General features: G+C 35.2%; 1 protein-coding gene and 1 long non-coding RNA gene across 12 annotated transcripts in view; one reads left to right on the top strand and one right to left on the bottom strand.

The window, feature by feature from the left end:
* Nucleotides 1-9,343, bottom strand: part of Znhit6 (zinc finger HIT-type containing 6) — a 49,674-nt gene extending 40,331 nt beyond the window's left edge. Inside the window, exons 1-5 of the mRNA XM_063257343.1 lie at nt 8,522-9,343; nt 7,388-7,453; nt 7,195-7,301; nt 7,024-7,109; nt 990-1,093 (exon numbers count right to left, since the gene is read on the bottom strand). Coding sequence (XP_063113413.1) covers nt 990-1,093; nt 7,024-7,109; nt 7,195-7,301; nt 7,388-7,453; nt 8,522-9,189 — 1,031 coding nt within the window. The 5' untranslated portion in view covers nt 9,190-9,343. The remainder of the gene's footprint in view (nt 1-989; nt 1,094-7,023; nt 7,110-7,194; nt 7,302-7,387; nt 7,454-8,521) is intronic.
* Nucleotides 9,344-9,413: 70 nt separating this feature from the next.
* The window catches only part of LOC134477881 (uncharacterized), a 67,228-nt gene continuing 62,598 nt past the window's right edge, over nt 9,414-14,043 (top strand). For 9 of the 11 annotated variants that reach the window (XR_010050144.1, XR_010050141.1, XR_010050151.1 and 6 more), the window contains exons 1-2: nt 9,414-9,791; nt 9,978-10,108. This is a non-coding gene — a long non-coding RNA (uncharacterized LOC134477881). The remainder of the gene's footprint in view (nt 9,792-9,977; nt 10,109-14,043) is intronic. The other 2 variants (XR_010050148.1, XR_010050155.1) reach the window with 1 other exon arrangement.

Here is a 14,043-nt window from a genome sequence, read left to right as displayed (position 1 = left end):
TGACCCAAGATACTTGCAATTGTATAAAACAAAAGATAAAGGGATTTCAAGGCAACAAACTCTTCAGGTCAAAGAAATAACAAATTTTTAATAGGCAGAAATAAGGATATTATGATATCAGTGTTTTTCCTATGGATCATCCATATTTTTTTCTAAATTTTTGGCTACTTTGGAATCCTATTCCTTTCTTTACTTCTGTGGTTTTTTAATTTTTTTGGTCTTGTTAAGACAGGGTCTCACTATGTAGTTCAGGCTGATCTCAAACCTGCAATGATCCTCCTGTCTCAGTCTCCCAAGTGCTAGGATTTGTGCAGGAGTACACCACCATGCCTATCTTCTCCTCTGCTTTTTCAGCCAATACTTTGAAAGAGTAGCAAACCAATCTTTGTAATACTATCTGTATTCAAGGTTCCCTTTAATGCTTTAAAAGATTTCCTCCTCCAGGGCCAGCTTTTAAATGAAATACTGCTCAGAATTCAAATGTAGAAAGGATACGAAAAGCTAGATTGCTTTTAATTTTAATAGTACAGGGTTTCTGCTATGACTCACTACTTTGTCCTAAACCTTCTGAAATAGTTCGACAGTATCTTGGGTCTCCTAGGAACTTTTTTTATTTCTACTGTTGAGAGTATTCTAGAACACTGTTCTCAAAGTATGGTTTCAAACGACTAACATTACTAGAGGGCTCATTAGAAATAGACAACTCTGAGCCAGACTTACTGAAATTAAGTCATATTATGAAACCTAGATGATTTATTATATGCACTAATATTTGAGAAATTCAAAGAGTATCAAGACAATACATGTATTTCATATCCCAATTTTATTACTCATATGGCTTGCAACTACCAAAGTTATCTTGTCATTCTGCCACAGTTTAGAATTCATACTTTGTGTAGCAATCCTATCCAACAAACCAAACTTTAAGGAATGTTCTTAATTAAAACAGAAACAAAAACAAAACCTGGTATACTAATTTAGAAACATACCTCTTATCAAAAAATGTTGAATTCTCTTTCCTCTTAGTGAATCCATTGGGTAGAAGTTTTAAGTTAATACCTTGCCTTCGGGCACGATTTTTCATAAAATACATCTAATAAAATAAGAGATAAATTAATCTTAAATGCCTTACAATTCAGAAATAAGTAAAATCATATTCAATAATAGTTAAGATTTACTGAGTACTTATGTTTCACAAATGACTCAAAGCACAATTTCATTCAATATTTACAAAAATACTATGAGACAAGTATACTTGGTCATACCCATTTTAGCAATAAAAATCAGTGAAATTCCAAAATCATACAGCCAGAAAGACAGAACCTGTATTAAAAAGCAGGCCCATCAATTGCACAACCTGTGCTTTTAACCATTTAATTTATAAATCAAGGTAGAATATCACAGATATTTCTCTTTTTTTGGGAATGAGAGATTAAATTCAAAGCTTCACATACGCTAATTAAATATTTGACAAACGGGCTACTATACATTCCTAGGTTCAGAAATTTTTCCTCTTACTTTTGTGGTTTTATACCAGTTAGGAAAAACCCCCTGATTTTATTACTAGACAAACAGCTTACTCAAGAAAGGAACCACTGCATGGCCTGGTATAAGACCTAATTAAAGGAGCCAATGTTGTGGGCATTACAAAATGGGACATGAAAACATCTGGCTCTACCATGTGTTACTCCACTGACCATCAGGGCTAGTTAAACTGAACTAAGTAAGTCTTAAGTTGTAAAGGAGTAAACTTGTGAAATATGTAAGAGGGAAATTTATATTCTGTGTGTAAATATTAAACAAGAACTATATATTAAGATTAAAGAAATATATATGAAAAAAATATATGAAGATTCAATAATAAACCAATCATGTATCTTAAGAATTTTTCTGATTTTTAGAAAAGGAATATAAAGATAAACTAGAAGAAAACAAAGATATAACAAAAGTGAAAAAGACATGTTATTAAAATTGAAAAGAAACATATTTAATTGACCTAGAAAAAACAAAAGACACAACCAGTATCATACATTAAATGACTGTGACTCCCACAGACATGTAAATTAAAATGTTATGAAGAACTTTCAACAAAACAAAATTTCAATCAAATGTGCAAATTTTTATAAAAATTAAATCAGTGACTCAAGAGACACAGAGAGACTCCTGAAAACATTATCTCAGTGGCCCAATTCTACGCTCATACTGGTGATGAATTTTTATAAACTTCCAAAGAAAAATAATTTCAATATTAATCAATCTATTTTAAAAAACCTAGAAACCATCCTAACTTTATGAAACTAAAAACTATATTAATATAGAAACCTAAAGATATCAAAAGGGAAAAATCAGAGGTCAATTTCATTCATGAACAGAAATTTAAAAAATGAATGGATAGATAATATATACACACTAACTTCTGTAAAGTATAAACATAATAGGTTGTAATAGTATACCATGCAAAATTAGCATGCAAAAATTACAAGATGAATTAAGATTAGAAGGGGCTGGAGATTTAGCTCAGCAGCATAAGCGCCTGCCTTGTAAGCATACAGTTGTGAGTTTGATCTCTGGTACCAAAAAAAAAAAAAAAAAAAAAAAAAAATTAGAGTATGACAGTTTAGAAGGACAAAAGTGAAATAATAAACTACTGAAAAAAGTAGGTGACAAAATATAGCCACTGAAATTATAAAATTTATTAGCAAACCAGGATTAGAATTTCCTTAATCTAATAAGCTAGAACTAGAAAAAAATCATGAAAGTTTGCCCAAGATCAAGGAAAAGATGAAAATGTACAGAAGAGTTAACATAACAATCCTGAAACTAAAAACTAAACATTTTCATACAATGACATAAAATATTCCCTAAAATGACTGTGGGTCATCACTATGTGTAATTTTTTTATCATTATGGATTTTATTAAACATGGTTTTTATTCTGGGACTCTGAAATTTTGCTATGTGGTAGGTAGAAGATGCTCTGTGACTAGTCCTTAATTAATGTCTTGGGCATTGAATTTCCAGTGAGCCTTTCTGGTAGAAAATATCTCAGCAGTGCTATTGCAACTTATTAACAAAAGAATTAACTACATATGTATGACTCCAATGGAAGAGATGTATCAGAAACTTGTGACCTGTTTCCTGCAGACTTTGTCTCATACTTTTTCTCTTTCCTAATTTTGTTTCACATCCTTTCATGATAAAGTTTTAGCTGTGAGTACAACTGTATGCTGAGTCCTATGAATCTTTCTAGAGAATCTTCAAATCAAAGGTGGTATTGGAACTTTTCAATGTAGAAACGGTGGTCTTAGTTACTTCAATGAGGCAAGAAGAGAAAATTTTAGATTAGGAAGAAACAAACTGGAAATCATGTGACTCTATAGGTAAAGTACTGGTATAGATTTTAATATGGTTGCCCACTGCAAAAACCTCATTCTTAATGTGCAAATAAGAGGAAGAATTAAAAATCAAATGTCATTTAAGATAGTGTCCAAAGGGCTGAACATGCAGCTCAAGATCCTGAATTTGATCCTCAGAACCATTAAAAAAAAAAAAAAAAAAAAAGCCTGGAATGCCCCTAAGAAAAAGATGTGTAAGGTCTCTGAGAAAATACCTAGAGAAGAATACTAAAGGAGACTCAGGTAAACTCAGAATTCAGATACAACACTTAAGGTTAAAGATTCATGTTGTAAAGAAAAATCTCCTAAACCGATCAAAATAAATATAACCCAATCAAAATTCCCAAGAGGGTAAAGGGGACTATGGAACTGGACTGATTCTTAATATCTGTACAGAACCAATGAATAGCCACACTCTGAGAACAAAGTGGAAGGACTCACTATCAGATTATGAGTTTAGTAAAAAACTATGGGGTTAGGGAGAGGTCGGTGATTAGAAAACCTTATGTGGGGAAAAAAAATTCTACTCCTCTATAGCAGGGTAGAGTGAATAATGTTAATAATTTACTGGAGAATAAAAGATTCTGAATGGTCCCAACATGAAGAAATAATAAATATTTTAAGTTATGATTGTCATGATAGTTTTGATTTCTAATTTTCTGTATAAAATAGGTAACTGTTAACATTCTATAGATTCAAATGTCAAAACATCCATGATTAGTAGAAAACAATTTCATTTTAAGTCTAAGGTGCTTAATATTTAGATAAGACAGTAATATTAAGCTTACTGCCTCAATTACAATGTAATGTCATTAATCTCTTCTGGATGTAATTAACAAGATAGATGGGATAACAGGATAGCCAATATATTGGCCCTCATGCTCCAAGGTGAGTGAAGACCCAGGACCTGAGAGCACCTCTACTGCGACATCCTATACTTGGTGAATTTTTGGTGGGACCACCGAGGAAAGTGATCATCAGTGTGTAGTGTGCCTAAGAGTCACCAGAAGAAGAAAAAATCTCCCAAGCTTTCACAAAAAAGGAATTTGGTGAAGCAATGGCCATGACTCATCCAGAAGGCTGGCACTGACAGAAATATTAAGAGGTGCTATGCAGGGTTCCAAGGTAATTCCTGAGGAGGCTTAACTGACCTTGATAAATAACAAGATTGATTGTAATTAATACAGGTCTCATCTTAATTTGGTCTTGAACGTCCTGCTTTACAACTACAAGAGGTATAAAACAATGCCGCAGTAAATGTTAGCTATAAAAGAAACTCAAATCACTAGCATGATAGGTGTTGGTTACCCTGGCAACTGACTCCTGTGATGGATTAAGACTGTACAGGGTTTTAATTGCCAAATGCAAGGACTTAAAATCCTTGGACTGAAAATCTCTAGTCCAAATCAGTAAATTCACTCAAAATAAAAGGGGTTGAAGAGAGGCTGGGGATTTAGCTCAGCGGCGTAAGTACCTGCCTTGCAAGCAGGCAGTTGTGAGTTCGATCCCTGGTACCGATAAAAATGAAAAAGACAAAAAAAAAGGGGGTTGAAGAATAAAAAGAACTACAAAGTTTTCCAGACACAGCTCTTACAACTTCAACTGTCCACTTACTGCTTACAACTACAAAACAGAAAAAAGGGAGATACAGGAAGCTGCTGAACTGGAGATTGGTCACACCTATGGGGGCCAGTTGGAGAACAGAGCTCCTGGAGCAAACCACATGAACAAGCTGCTCCAGGCCAGAAAACACCAAGCTCTGAGACAATCCAAACAATAGGTTGCTAGGCAAGGGGGTGACATGTGATTTTATCTTGCTAAATGTAAAGGTAATGTAAATGTAAATGCTAAACGCTCCTACAGTGGTTAAATAATTCCTTTCATCCCATCAGGAGAGACGGCTCCACCTGATCTTCTCCCCCGCAAAAAGGAATAAAGAAATAGTAAATGTTTATGGATATCCAATCACCCTGAGTTGATCATTATACAATATATAAATGTATTGAAATGACATTCTACAGGCCATAAATATGTACAGTTACATGTACTTAAACTTTTTCAATTGCCTGAAAAAAAAATTACAATAACTGAGAGCATGTAGTATTGCAGCAGGATAGACAAGTTGACTAACATAATGAATATGCAGTCAAAAAGTGACCAAAACATACATGGATGATTGATAAATGGGCCAAGGTGCTTCTGTAGAGTAGTAGTGAAAGGATAAACTTTATAGTATGCAGTGCTAGGAAAAGTGGATTTTTCATAAGTTAAATGGCACTTCTACCAAAAACCAATTTTAGTTTAAGACAAAAAAGACAATACTATAAAGCAATGGTAGCAAAACTACAGCAGGTGAGCCACAATGAGTTGCTTGTATGCTTGAGAACTCTAAAAGACTCACCATCAGTGCTATAAAGCTTTCAAAAAATACTATGAAAAGTATTACCATTAATTTCAAAGTAGGAAAGAATTTCTATAAAAAACATAAAGATAATGAAAGGAAGTCCATGATAATTTTGACTGTATTAAAATTAGGGACATTTGTTCACTAAAAGAGCCCATCAAATGAAAAGAGAATTGTAAAATAAATGATAATTATAACAATGAACTATTGACTAATATCTAAGAAATACAAGAAAACAAAAGCTGATAAAAACAAAAGATGCGAAAAAAGGCATAAGTTTCTGTAACTTCAATACTAAGTAATCTCTAAAAAATGAACACCAATCTGTGATGTGAGTTAATCAAAATACTAAAAAATTTCTAAAATATCAGTTGTGAAATATGTCAAATATTCAATCATAAGTTTGAAAAGTGCTTAAGCAATGAAAAAGGGATGCAAGAGTTTGAAAATGTGTGCCTGAACAGCAAATCTTGTTAGCTCTTCTTTCAGAACTGTAATCTAATCACTCCCCAATTAATTCTAGCAGCATGACGCAAGCCATCACCATCTCTCACATGGTGACACTATAAGACCTTATAACTATTTGTTTCTAATCTTCCTTTCTTAATTCCTGAAGTCCACACAGCAGAAGAGTGGTCTTTCAAAAAGCAGAAATGCTCAAAATTCTCCCACGATTTCTACATTCACTTAGAATATACAGAGAAACCTCACTAGTTACTCTAACCTCATGTGTAACATTCTCCACAGTCAATTTGCTTTAGTCACTGTGCTTCTCTTAATTCTTCAGACATATCAACTTTGTTCCTAACTCTGGTTTATACTTTTACTTTTGTCTCTCCATGGAATAGTCTTCCTCCAAATGTTTGCTTGTTAAGTTTTTTTTTCCTGTTGTTCATATGGTTACTTAAATAACATTTCTCTGAGGAGCTTCTCCTAACCACTGTATTGAAAACAAACCTCTGGCAACATTTCCACAGGAAACCCATTTTCATTCTTCTAATCCCATGAACCTTCTTCATTTTCTATATGCACTTAATTCTATTTAAAATTATACTTCTTCCTGTATACAGCTTTCTCCCATTTATCTCTTATCTCTCCCACCCATGATTGTATTTAGAAGGGCCTCTGACCACTGTTAAGTTGCAAAACCAAAACAAAACAAAACGAAAAACAAACAAACAAACAAAAAAGAAATGACCTAATTGGGAGAAATTACAATACTTACATGTTTATTGCTTATTGGCTTTTTCAAAAGAGCATCTCTAGAAATATGGTCAGCTGTTCTTGCCACATCTTCCAAAAATCGATAATCTAAAATTTTCAAAATAAAAAAATAAACAAGTGATATATATCAGTTGCTGGGAAGCATTAATCTGCTGAGCATTAAATGGCTTACCGCTTAGGAGATTCATTTCTGTGAACTGTTGTAGTGAAACATAAGCAGTTTTATCTCGAACTCCATTACACGTCAGTTCTGCTTTGTGTTTCTTCACACAAGGCAAGCTGAAGAAACAAAGAAGAGAATTTTTTTTATTTTGAAGCAAAAAGCATACAGATATAGGTAGCAAGGTAGAAAGTCGCATGAATACCTGCAAGAATATCGCATACAACGTGGACATCTGTACTTTGCTTCTTCTGTACCACAAGTTTCACACCTACAAAAACCCACACACAACATTAAATTATCAAGTATTAATGCTATTTATCTATCTACAAACTCAGAATGCTGATTCAATTTGTTGTCATAATTTAGACATGTGCTCATAGTGATTAAACTATTTGCAAGCAACTTTGATAAAATACTTGACAACTGTCACTGTTGAAAATTCTCTATGAAACTATCTCCAAATTACATCTACATTTACAATACTGTTAGTGATATGTGATTCAAGAAAAGAAAATTATGATTTTCTAAAAAATCACCTCACTTTTGATTATCTGCTGATAGCTTATATGTTTTGACAATCTGGTCGCTCTGAAGTGATATGTAACCAGAACTTTGTTCCTAAGTATGTTTTGATATTTAAAAGCATATATAGCAGAAAAAGAAGACACTGTAAGACCCACACAAATTTAAACAGTAGCATTCATGTCTTTTTTCCTCAACTCCACACCAACCTAGAATGGGCATCAAATTAATTTACAAATGCTATTACCCATCATCTGCCTGCTCTCTATGACCACGGGGTAGTGACAATCTTTTACAGCTACTTCTATTTGGTTCACTGTGTTCTAGACAGTTATATTCCTAACAGTCTCACCACAATTTCATTTCCTATGTTATCACAAGCATAATTACACACTAAGGAAATTAAAACATGCAGCTCACTAAATTTAAGCTAATTTTTGCCTATATTTTTAGCTTAATCAACTTTGTCATTGTTAGATGTCCTGAACTGTATAATCTTTTAAATCAATATTGAATGGAAAGTTTATTAAATTAGCCAGGTTTGGTTGCAAAAGGTCTTGTGATTCCCAGAATGCTTACTTCATAAGTTGACCATTACCCACTGACGATTCACGGAATTTCATTGAGTTTGCTAAACAACATTTCCCTTCACCTTTCTCTGCACAATCCCACTCGGACTCCAGGGACCCAACCTTGTAGGGCTATTTTTCACTACTCCGCTTTCTGCTATTAGTGTAGTTCCCAATCACCAACCCCTCGCTCCCCCAAAGACTCCACAGCTTTACTCCCCCAGTTGAATTTCTCCCAGCCCTACCTTGACATGGCCAGTTTTCGTTTGCAGCCCACTGGGGGATTTATTTGAGGCTCTTCTTTCACCTTTGTATCTTCTATTACTTCTTTCTTCAGGAAATGTTCCTCTTCTTTTACATGCACTCCATCCATCATGTCCTCCTGTTTTATATTCTGATCAATAAACATCTCCTGCTTTATCTCCAAGTTACCTTCCTCTTCCTTCACTTCTGGCCAATCCATTACCTCTTCCTTCACCTTCACTTTCTCTTCCTTCACGTCTGGTTCATCGACCTTTTCTTCTTTCACTACAAAACTATTATCCATTTCCTGCTTCACCTCCAATATGCCTGCTTTCTCATCTTTCACCTCAGACCCATCCCCTACCTCCTGCTTCACCCACTGTGCATCCGACATGCCTCCTTCTACATCCGACCAATCCATAATTTCTTGTTTCACAAGTGATAAATCCACTCGCATCTCTCCTGCCCTCTGCTCGCTTCCTTCCTCTGCATCTTCTGTCTTCTTCACTCCTGTTCGTGCATTTCCCTCCTCTCCTCCACCAGGCTCCTCCATCGCTGCTGAATCCCACACCTCCACCTCCCTACCAGCCTCAGGACCTAGCCGCGCCCCTTCAGGTACCCTCTGGAGACCTCCTCCAGAGCCCTCTTCATTTTCAGCAGCCAATGGCATCAGCTCACGATCCTTGGATTACGCAGCCACTCCGTCCTGCTAAGTGGCTGCACTACAGCAACAGGCAGGATCACCAGACGGAAGACAGCGGTACACGTGTGGACCGGAGCCGCAAGCGCAGAACAACCAAGCAAGAGCACTCGAACTGTCGTAAAGCACCATCCCGCAGCACGGCACTTCACGACGTATCGAGCTCTTTCCGGCTGAGCGGCGTTCCCGCCCCATCCTCTGAGAGAAACTCATGAGGCCACACCCACTGTGGCTCCTGCTTCCCGCCTCCAGGTTGGGATTTCCTTACCCCGCCCCGGGCGGCTTCTGGCCAACGAATGTGAGACAGTAGAGCGAGGAGACCTAAACTCTTAAACCTTGTCATCGGAAGACCCACCTAGTTTGTATTAACGGATTAAGTCTAGTCCTGTTTGAAAATTATGGACGTTCTGTCTTTCCAAACTTAAGTTTCTTCACCTATGAGCCAGGATGGGTGGTGTCACAATTCCTAGGTGGCACTGAAAGATTGCATGAACTCACGTGGCCAGCTGTGAGTCCCACAAACTCAGTACTGTACCCGCGGATATCGTTACTGGGATCCCAGCAGGTTGCAGGTATGCGCTCTTCTTCCTCAATCCCGTTATCAATAACCGTTTATAGCGCCCAATTTTCAATTCCTTAGCATTCTTAACATGATTTCCCCCCATGTTATACACAACGAAAAGGTTCATCATAGGGAGTCTGTACCTCTACGTGATACATCTTGTTCGGCTAATGACGTGTAATATCTGTCTTATCAGGTTTTTTGGTTTTTGAAGCGGGGTCTCAGCCTGGGGTTCAGGCTGGGCCTGAACTCCCTATGCAGCCCAGGCTGGCCTTAACTCTAGGCGGTCCTCCTGCCTCAGCCTCCGGAGTGCTGCTGGGATGACAGGTATGTGCCACCGTGCCCGGCTCTAAAGGATTCTTTACTGGTTTTTTTGTATGTTTGTTTTGTTTTGTGAGATGGGACTGGCTCTTGTGGCTTTAAACTTGCAAATATCTTTGAATTTGTAGTGGTCCTCAGGCCTCCACCTCCCAAGTTCTGGGTTTATTGGCCTGCACCACCATGTATTCTTTTTAAAAATTTTTATTTAGAGAAAAAGCAAAACAGAAAAAGAGGTAGAAATATTACAGAATTTTGAAAGAAAGAACACTAACAAATCACTAGTTGATAAATTACATATTGTCATCTTAGAAATAGTTGTTTAAGTTACAAAATCAAAGCATAAAAAGCAATCAAACGATGACAGTACAAACCATTCTGTTCGACAAACCAACAAAAACTTAGTATGGTTATCTGTCTTACACACTTAAACATACATACAGTTATATCCTTTAGAGCACGTCCCTTCCCTTTCATTATTACAATATCTATTATACATTTTGGATCTTCTTATTCCTTAGTTTTTATTATTTTTTACACTAGAGGGACAATGTGATATTTACAAGTATGAGTCTGATTTATTTCACTTATGAGGATAGTCTCAAGTTGTCAACATTTACCTATTAAAGCCTCAAGATTGTCCCCACCATATGTTCTTAAATATATATTCTTGTTTTTAAAGACTGGAACATAAATTGAATGACCAGGAATAGATTTAAATGTATTCCCACACACTGAAGAAGGAAACAAAATGAAAGAAAATAACCCTACCAAAAACTACATCTGTTTCAAGGCCTTTTAAAAAGTTTTATCACATTCTGGGCATTAGACATATTCATCTAATTTTCAGAAATTGAAATATCTATTTTTCTCACTGAGTAAGGAAACTAAGTGTATTTTTAGCCATAGGCTGCTTTATGCAACCCCCTCAGACCTTATTAGTTTGTAGGGCACTGAATCATTGGTCAGGGAATAGAAATTTGGAGTGGATGAGTAGAATGAGGAAGGGAAGTTGGTGTCTTTTGTTTGTTGAAGTGCTGGATATAAAATTTGAGGCCTCATACCTGCTGTGCTAAGTATGCAGCTCTACCAACGAGCTAGCCTGGAGGTAATCCCCAGCCTGGAGGTAATTTTGAAACCTTGTTGGAGTACTACTATTGGAGTAGCACTGGAAGGAACATGAAAGTAAGTTTTGGGTGAGTTAAGTAGAAGTCTTCCTATGGATGTGAGGAGGAAGCTCCCACAGGAATTATATGGACAGTTAGTCTCAGAACTTGAAGTAACCTGACCTTTAGGCTACATTACATTTTTATAGTAGAAAAAGAGACTAAATGACAGAAAGAATCTGTAGTATAGTACTATATGTATTAATAGTTATATATCTTTTTAAATTAATAGTTACTATTGTTTAATTAATGGTTAATATCTTTATTGATAAATAATAGTCTTATACGACTGTGTCATACTTTTTCATTTATGTGCTATTTTTCAAAATTGTGTTTTAAAGAGAAAGCAAACAATAAAATAGAAGAAAGCCAATCAAAATAAAACAATGTAAGTGCTACAGAACTTCAGAAGATAATAGGAAATCAAGAATGCCAACCATACTATATCTTGTTATCTTTAAAATAATTACACATACCATCATCCATAATAAAATCAAACAAACCAGAATAAAACCAAACCAAGCAATGAAAACGATATAGGACTTCAAAATATGTACTGTTTAGATTCATGAGTATCTGGATGGCTTCTAGTTTGGGCTGTTATAAAAATACTGTTTCTACATTTACATACAAGGTTGTGTTAACATTTTTTCCACTTACGAAATACCTAGGAGTGGAATTTCTGGGCCATAAGATAGTATATGTTTAATTTTTAAGAAATAGCTACATTATATTCCACAGTAGTGATATTTTACATTTGTACTTGCTAAGAGATTCCAATTGCTCCACATCTAGTCAACACTTAGTATTGTCATTTTTTTTTTATTATAGGTGTTTAGTGGTTAGCCCTAAATTGTGAATAAATTTGCCTTTTTTAATTATATAGCTGGGGCTGGCCTCAAACTTTCCATCTTCCTGCCTCAATCTCCAGAGAGCTGATACCACCATGCCCAGCAATATTTGTTGTTTTAGGCTACTAAGAGTATGGGTGTTTTCCGCACAGTAATAGATGATTAATGCCAAATTGTTGCATAATTTACAAATTATTTTCTTCCAGTCTGTGGCTTGTTTTTTATATTCTTAGTTGTGTTGTTTGAAGAGCAGAAGTTTTATATTTCAGTCAAATCCAATGTACTAGTCTGATTAATGAATTGCACTTCTTGTGTTACAGTAATCAAATTTTGCCTAACATAAGGTTCCAAAAATATTTTCCTATGCAGTATCTCCTAGAAGTTATAGTTGTGGGGGTTTTGTTTTGTTTTTGTTTTGAGTTCTTTTTTAAATTGGGGGTTGAATCTAGGACAACGCTGTATAGTGGATTATGTCCCCAGTCCTTTTGAGATAGTCTTCTATGTTGCCTGGGCTAATCGCAAACTGGTGATCCTCCTGCCTCTGGGCTCCTGAGTATCCGGAATTATAAACATGTCAGTACGAAAACATTTACTGGTTTACCTTCTTTGCTATTGCTCACCTCTGACTCTGTATTATCTCTGAAGTCAAAATTAAGCTCAGCCCTTTTAAAATTCTCTGTTGAAGACTTTTCTCCCAGCCAATCTTTTTGCTGGATCATAAAACCCACTTTGTGGCAAAATATGTCATCTCCCTAAGCCAAACTGTTAAGACAATCTCTGAATATAATGACATTAACCCCAAGCTGAGTTCCTTGTTTTCATGGTTACCTTCTAAATTTAACCGAGTGAACTGGGTTCATTGCAAAGTGTTTCCACAAAACAAAAGGCCTCTTCAGTCTTCCCAGTCTGGATCTCATCAAGCCCTCCTAATTTAATTTATGGCTGTCAAACTTTAGGGCTTCTCCCTGTGGACACATGCATCTAGACTCAAACCTACTCACACTCTCCCATTCAGTCTACTAAAACAGTTTTCTTCTGAGCCTGTTATAGATCAGGCCATCCACTCTATAAAAAGCTCTAGCACTCTAAATATGGTGTCCGTTCTCAACTGTCCTGTGTGTCTTATGATGTGAACTTCAATAAAATTACTTATACACTTTCTCTACTCTTGATAAATCTTTTTACCATCCTAGTCACAAGCAATAAAATGCAGCAGTATATAGATGAATTTGAGAATTAGTGTCTTATCAGTATTATGTTGTATAATCAAGAAAAATGAGATGTCACCCACTTATTTAGATTACCTTTAATTTTAGTTAACATTGTTTTGAGTGTACAAGTTTTTTATATATTTTGCTAAATTTATTCTTAATGTTTATTCTTTTTGATGTGACTTTAAAATAAATTTAACTTCACTTTGGAAATTTCTTTGCTAGAATATAGAAAAAAGACTGATTTTTATATGTATCCTATTTACTAATTTATTTTATAATATCTATGTAACTAGATTTAATTAATTTAGAAGCTTTGTATTTATCAGAAATATTTATTTGTTCAGTCTCTGACCTATAATGTTCAATTTAATATATTTATTTATTTATTTATTTATTTTTTCTTTTGGTGCTGAGGATTGAACTCATGATTTCCACCTTGTCAGCCAGGTGCTTATACCACTGAGCCAAATCCCTAGCCCTTATTTTTTTCATTTTACTGTGTTGCTAAAATGAAATGTTACAAATTTAGTAAAATCATACATCTAATTTTTTCCATTTTATTTTATTTATTTTTTCCATTTTATTTCAAGAATAAAGAAGAAGAAAAACAAACTACAAAACATAGGTCTAGTTTTGAATTTTGATTTTTGCTAGTGCTATGTGGTATAATACCTTCTGGTCATTCTGGGCAGTGGCAGCAAACTGTAGTTCCC

This window comes from Cavia porcellus, unplaced genomic scaffold (genome assembly GCF_034190915.1).
Source record: "Cavia porcellus strain 051 isolate PalLab524CR breed Dunkin Hartley unplaced genomic scaffold, mCavPor4.1 scaffold_1, whole genome shotgun sequence".
Classification (NCBI taxonomy): domain Eukaryota; kingdom Metazoa; phylum Chordata; class Mammalia; order Rodentia; family Caviidae; genus Cavia; species Cavia porcellus.
This window is presented reverse-complemented; position numbering and strand designations above follow the sequence as displayed.